Here is a 6,540-nt window from a genome sequence, read left to right on the forward strand (position 1 = left end):
TCTACTATAAAGCGTGATGCACAGGCGGGCATAATAAAATGTCTAGCTGGCACCAGCCATTGTCAACCAAATGAAATTAACCAGAAATACATGCCATCCAGGTGCTTAGATTCCATCTTTATATACGATAACATTCTTTTCAAAAATAATTAAAGAAAACAAACATTTTGGAAATTAAAGATGTGAAACAGACCTTTCTTATAAACTCAGAGCCATTAAAAAAAAAAAGATACTTGGACAAAAATAGGCGTTTTACCAACCTTCATCACAGTGGGTGGCACTCTTCTGTGTGCAATATATATTTGCTGAATGAATAACATCTTTACTATACAACACTACAGAAATGTCACTCCTCTGGCTGTGTATACTTAAAACTGCTAACTTTGCTTAGAATCAAAAGAAAATAACACTAAACGTATTATTTACTAATCATACATTACTTCTGTAAGCCTTGGGTAGTTTCAAAATATTTCCAATTCAAAATACGGTATTTCCAAAACAAATGTAGCAATTCATAAGCATAAAGGAGTGACATACACAGTTACAGTACAATCTTCCTAATTATAAGCTTTTAAAAAGTAACCTGGAATTCAGACTAATTCCCAGAGAGCACACGTTTTTTTCAGGAGCTTGGAGATAAAAACACTGACCAAAAAACCAGCATTCCAAAGGAGATAAAAGGATCATAAATATGAGTAAGCGCAACCCTATGGCATGTCTTATTTTTTTATTGTAAGGTCTTATTCTGATAAGTACGAAACAACATTAACACAAGAGCTTAACCAAACAGGCTTTACCATAAAGGAAAATTTTCACTTCATTTTCTGTAATAAGACTTGGGGGAAGCGGTCAGGAACTTAAATTGTGTTAACGTCAATAGATCAGGCATTAAACTGAGAGAAAATAATCATTTCTCAACTTTTTAAAAGTCACTCTATTGCAGACACAATCAATCCTGATACTATTTCACCTTTTCTCCAGCTCATCTCGGGGAAGAAAAATATACAACGAGGTTTTTGACCCATTTTAAACAACTCTGTTAATGGGGCGGGGGGGGGGGGGCGCCTGTCATTTCCAGGGTGCTGAAAAGGACACCCAGGCGCCGAAAAGGCAAGCACAGAGGCAGGCTTACACTTCCCAGCCGCTTCATGCAGTGGATAAGGTCACGGTGAAAATTCACAAGCGCATTTAAACTTTCAGGGCTCAGCCAACGGTTCTTATCGGGTTTCCCCATCCTACCTAAGGAGCTTTACACTGTAGGCGTTGCCGGCGGTAAGATAGGCAGGAGGATATTTCAGACCCTCAAACCGCAGTCCGCAGAGCCCGCAGCGGTGAGTCCTCCACACCTCCTGGGGTAGGAAACTAACCTCTCCAAAACCATCCCTCCAGCCTTTCAAACAAACCCCCAGGGCGGATGCAATCAACTCCAGACCACCTACCCCGGCGCCTCCGGGCCCGGAGCCGTCACCCCGGGCAGCCCTTCCCCAGTCGGAGACTTCTGCCTGGAGCGGGGGGGGGGGGGGGGGCTCCAAGGGCGCAGCGGGAGCAGCGAGGATGCTTCAGCCAGGGCCACCTTCACCTCGGCCTCGTCCTGGCCAAACCCTCCTTGGGTCCAGGACACTGCCTTTGAAGGAAAAGGGGCCCTGAGCAGTAGAGGGGCCGTCCCAGGTCTCCTGGGTCTGCGGGAGCCTCGCCTCGTGCTCCCGCAGGAGGCTCCGTGCGCTCCTCCCGCCTCGGCCAGGCTCACCTGCCCGCGCTGAGGCCAGGGCGCCCCGGACCTGGCCGCCGTGACAGCTCAGGCGGAGCCGTACCCCGCATGAACTTCCCACTTTCCGGGCTGGGGGGACCGACCGGCTGGCGTGCGGGAAGGCGCTCCAGGCGCTCCAGGCGCTCCAGGCGCGGGGCTCCGAGGCGGCGCGGACCCGCCCGGGGCAGCCGCCCCGCCAAGGCTGCACCCAGGCCAGAGGGTGCGGGGAGGGGACGCGCCGCAGCCGGCCCTTACCGAGTGGTTGACCCCCCACATCAGGACGCTCAGCAGCGGGTCGCTGGCCCGGAACAGCTTCACTTTCTGCGCTACGAAGTGCTTCTTCTTGGTCTTGGTCTTGCTTGCCAGGACGGAGGACCCCAGGTTGCCGGGGGTCGCCATGGCCGCCTCCGTCCTCTCCGCGCCGCGCTGCCGAGGCCGGGACCCGCCCTCCCTAAGCCCCGGCCCGGGTGGGCAGCCGCATCCCCTCGGCGGCGCCCCGGCGCCCGCGCCCCGCTCCGCTCGCCGCCGCCGCCCGCGCGCTCGCCCGGCTGAGGCTGCAGCTGCGCCCGCTCGGCTCGTGCCCGGCCCGGCTCCCGCCCGCCCGGCTCCGCGCTCAGCCCGCGGCTGGACCAGGGCGCCCGAGCGGCTTCCGCGTTGGGCGCCGGCGTCATGACGCACGGGCGGGGCGGGGGCGCGGCCGGGACCGTTACGCTGCCCTCGGGCTCCGCTCCGCGCCGCCGCCCGGCTGCCGTCCGCGCGCGAGGGAGGCCGGGCGAGCGCGGGAGGCCGGGGCGCCCCCTTCCGCTCCCGAGGAGATGAGCAGGTGGGGAGGCGGGAAAGAGGGCCCAGGGAGCCGCGGCTTCGCTGCGCCGAGGGCTGGGAGCGCCCGAGGCCGGGGTGCTGCACCCCAGCACCCAGGGAAGCCACCGAACAAAGTCACGGCTCTCCTTGTGCTTGTAACCGTCAGGCCTCTGGGACCCTGCACGGGGGCTGCCCGCACCGCACCGCCTGTCATTCAGAAGGCCCTGGACTGACCTCCCGTCCACCCCGGGATTGCCCCTGGCGCGCGCTTGGTTGGGCGAGGAGAATCATGCCTCAAACTGCACCTTCTTCTGTGAGGCATCTCCCTGTTCTTTGCTATCCCTTCCTTTCCTCCCGGTACTCTTGCCTTCTAGCATGGAAATCTATTGGCTGTTTTCATGGCTTTATAACCTTTCTTAAGCTGGGAATACCCGACCCACCTCAGGAAGCTGTCGTTCCAAGTGTGTCTAAAACCTGCCGTCCGCTCCCTGGCCCGGTAATCATCATGCTGTGCCGTGTACCTACTCAGACTCAGCCGCCGCCCTGCGAGTGTGTGACTTGTCGTCATTAGTACTCCACTCAGGTGTAGTGGGTGCCTACTACATCCTCGGTAGGGTGCTTGGTTCTACCAGGGAGACAAAGGAGTCAGACAGTTGTCCTTTATTGTGTGTGGGCGGGGAAATATTCATTTGGGCCCTTTCTCCTTTCGAAGGTACGGTTGACCAGAAGTCCTTTTGCTCTTGTTCACTTCATGCTATTGTCTACAACACCTGTTTCTGGGCATCAACCACGACTACTACTGTTGGGGGGGGGACCCCTAAATTTGTAACCCGTTTGTAGACATGGTCAGTTGATCAAGTAACTCATCCTCCCTGAGCCTCAGAATCTTTGTGTTAATGGGCGTAATCAGACACAAATGTCACAGTAGGATGTTTGTTGGAATCAAAGTCACCAGTAGATAATGGCCACGAAAGCCGTTTGTGAGACATACATCATGGAAGAAAATGTAGTGTATTTGCTGATAACTTATAAACCCTTCCAGGACCTTAGACAAGTGCCTGTCTACATGGTTTGTCCACAGCTGCCTTTTTTGGGGGGTACTGGGGATCGGACTCCGGACCTTGTGCTTTTGAGGCAGGCAGCAGAACCACTGAGCTAAATCCCCAGTCCCATAGCTACCTTTTAAAAAAAGTATCTGAAGCCAACTTCAGCATCTTCCCCCATTCCACAAGTTGCTTCATTTCTTGTGCAGTGGACCTGGATACAAATTGTTCTGCCTGGAAAGGTTTATGAATCACAAGACAACCAACATCAACAAGTTCTACTTTGCACGTTGAGTACCAAACAAATGACAATTTCATTGGAATGAAATTTTCCTATCAAAATTCGTTGAGTACTAAATTCGACCAGTTTTAAAACAGTTGAGTAGCATGGTATGACTGTATTATATTGGAAATGGCACTTGTATCTTTCAGTTAACCTAGTTAGAAGTTAGTTTATTTAACACATTTCATTGACCCAGGCTTGAAAGCTTAGCATTGATTATTGCTTCTCATCTAGATCCTACCCTTGAAAACATGCTCAAATATTATCTTTTCACTGATGCTTCCTAATCTCCCTACTTGAAATAAATCTTTGCACCTCAGTGCTTCCATAGCATTTTATTTATTTCATAATAGCATATTATACTTAATTGTATTTTAATAAAGCAAGACAGTGGGCTTGCTGCAAATGCTGAATTCAGTGATGATAAAGTGCTGACAGCCTACAGAGAGGAAATGGATACCTGTGAGCACTATCGGGTAAGGTTTCACATAGGAGAGAGGCCAATGTCATCCTTGTGAGGGGCCGACCAGGCCATGGGCAGGGAGATGAAGTTCCAGGTGGCGAGGAGACTCACAGCTTTTAGGGGACAGAGTTGGGGTGATTTGACTTGCCTTGAATAACACGTAACACAATGCTATTCACAACACTGAATGATTTTCCCGGTAACTTTTTGAATTATCTTTGTGTTCCATGGAGGATGTGTGTAGTATGAGTTGTAGAATCACAAGAAATCCAATTCTCAAATTGTATACATTAGCTATGAAGAAACGTTTCTTGTTGGGAGACAAGAAACTCTTTGTTAAATTTTTCCCTTCAGTGCTGGGAATGGAACCAAAGGCCTGGTATATACTAGGCCAGTGCTCTATCACTGAGGCACACTCCCAACCCAAGAAACTCTTCAAAGGGTGACCTGCTTCTAGAGCCTCCTCACGAAGCTAATTTTCTCCCTTTCTCGTTGTTTCTAGGGCAGAGTTTTAATGAAACAGGAAATTTTCATCTCTCACAACAAATTTACAGATAGCTATCACATCCAGGAAATGTTTGTGTAAGGTTGCATTTATAAATATTTAATTGGGAAACTAGGCTAGGTTAGACATAACATGCAAATTTGAGGGCTAAGCACTATGTAAATTTTAGCAACCTAAGAATTTGATCACTTTTTTCCTCTGGAGTCTGTGTCATAATGGAACAACGCATGTGTCCTGCTTAGCTCAGCTCAGCACCTCATTCTGATTGCTTGTCCGGTCAAGGAATAGAGAACCCAATCTCCAGCTTTCCCCAAAGGGCTTGCAGGGTGGCATTGGCTGGAGGAGGAGGGCCAAGGGAGTAGGACCTTGGGCTGCACTCCCTTTTGTGGCCTCCACAGCCACACCCCTTTGCATTTGACCTGTTTAGCTGTTGTTCCCCCAGATGCCAAGGCCATTACAGCTACAAGAAATGCTGCAGTAGCAAAGTTCAGTAAGAAGAAAGAAGGAAACATCGAGAAGATTGAAAGGCTCCCAGTATTTAGTTGTCCATGTTCCTGTTCCTATTGTTTTGTTTTGGTTTTCTCTTACTGTAATAAGCAACTTTATTTACTAATATAAGTCACCATGAATCCCCAGCCCCAAAAGAATGGCTCTAGTGTTTTTTAAAATTATATTACCCTTTTCGTAAAAAATGCTTCTTCAATTGAACAATTCCAATTAGGATTCTTCATTGAGGAATCAGTAACTGCCTTGATTTAGTATTATTTGGAAGCTTTTGTGTTTTTTTAAATTGCTTTATGTAGAAATTAGAGCAAGATGTGGGATGATTCCACTCAGTTTCTGTGAAGTCTTGCCATTCAAAATTATTATTATGCAAGACCATTATAAAAGTACATACACTGTCAAGCTTACCCAGAAGGCAATAAGTGGCATCCAAATGCAAGAAGTAGGCTCCAAAATTTCAGTTTCGACATGTGAATTTTTCTGGGGGAGGAGATCATGATGCAATGCAGCATAGCTCACTATCTGGGAGTTTCAGGGTCTGAACATGCAATCTAAATTCCTCCTGGGTTTGGATCCAACTGGGGTTTCCCACACTCTAGTTTAAATTTTGACAGTGCTTCTTCTGCCTTCGGTAGCTGGCTGGGACTTCCTGTGTGGAGGCAGTGGTTCCAGGAATCTACTAGTTAGTTGGTACCTTTTTTGGTTGGTCTGATGTGGGGATTGAACTGAGAGAAGATGATTGAACAAGGGATGACCCAGGAGCTAACCATTTTCCAGACTGTCTCCTCTTCAAGAACAGCTGGAGAACTTACGCTGCCTTCCTTGGAAGACAGGAAGCTGAGTGGGGAAGAGGAGTCAAGCTCCAGGGCATTATATGTTTATCACATACACTGTAAAGTGGAAACATACGTTGCCAGCATTATATGAATTATAGTAGATCCATATGGCAGAATAGTATATATCAACAAAATTGCTGTTTTTCAGCTGAGGGTGTAGCTCAGTGGTAAAGTGCATGCTTAGCATGAGAGGCCATAGGTTCAATCTCCAGCACCAAAATTAAATAAAATAAAATTTCATAGAAAGTGTACTGACATAAACATTAAGCATTATTAATTATTAATAGCCATTGATATTATTATAAGTGAAAATAGGACATATTTAAATGTTATATGGTTTGGATGTATGTACATACAA

At 48.6% G+C, this 6,540-nt stretch overlaps 1 protein-coding gene across 4 annotated transcripts in view; it reads right to left on the reverse strand.

Moving 5' to 3' along the window:
• The window catches only part of Pip4k2a (phosphatidylinositol-5-phosphate 4-kinase type 2 alpha), a 150,439-nt gene extending 148,053 nt beyond the window's left edge, over window positions 1-2,386 (reverse strand). For 2 of the 4 annotated variants that reach the window (XM_004859922.3, XM_087207232.1), the window contains exon 1: window positions 2,003-2,386. In XM_004859922.3, the coding sequence (XP_004859979.1) occupies window positions 2,003-2,146 (144 nt within the window). In that variant the 5' untranslated portion in view covers window positions 2,147-2,386. The remainder of the gene's footprint in view (window positions 1-2,002) is intronic. The other 2 variants (XM_087207234.1, XM_087207233.1) reach the window with 1 other exon arrangement.
• Between the last annotated feature and the right edge of the window lie 4,154 nt (window positions 2,387-6,540).

This window comes from Heterocephalus glaber, unplaced genomic scaffold, assembly GCF_053883595.1.
Source record: "Heterocephalus glaber isolate CG9 unplaced genomic scaffold, H.glaber_assembly_v1.0 deba00000768, whole genome shotgun sequence".
Classification (NCBI taxonomy): Eukaryota; Metazoa; Chordata; class Mammalia; order Rodentia; family Bathyergidae; genus Heterocephalus; species Heterocephalus glaber.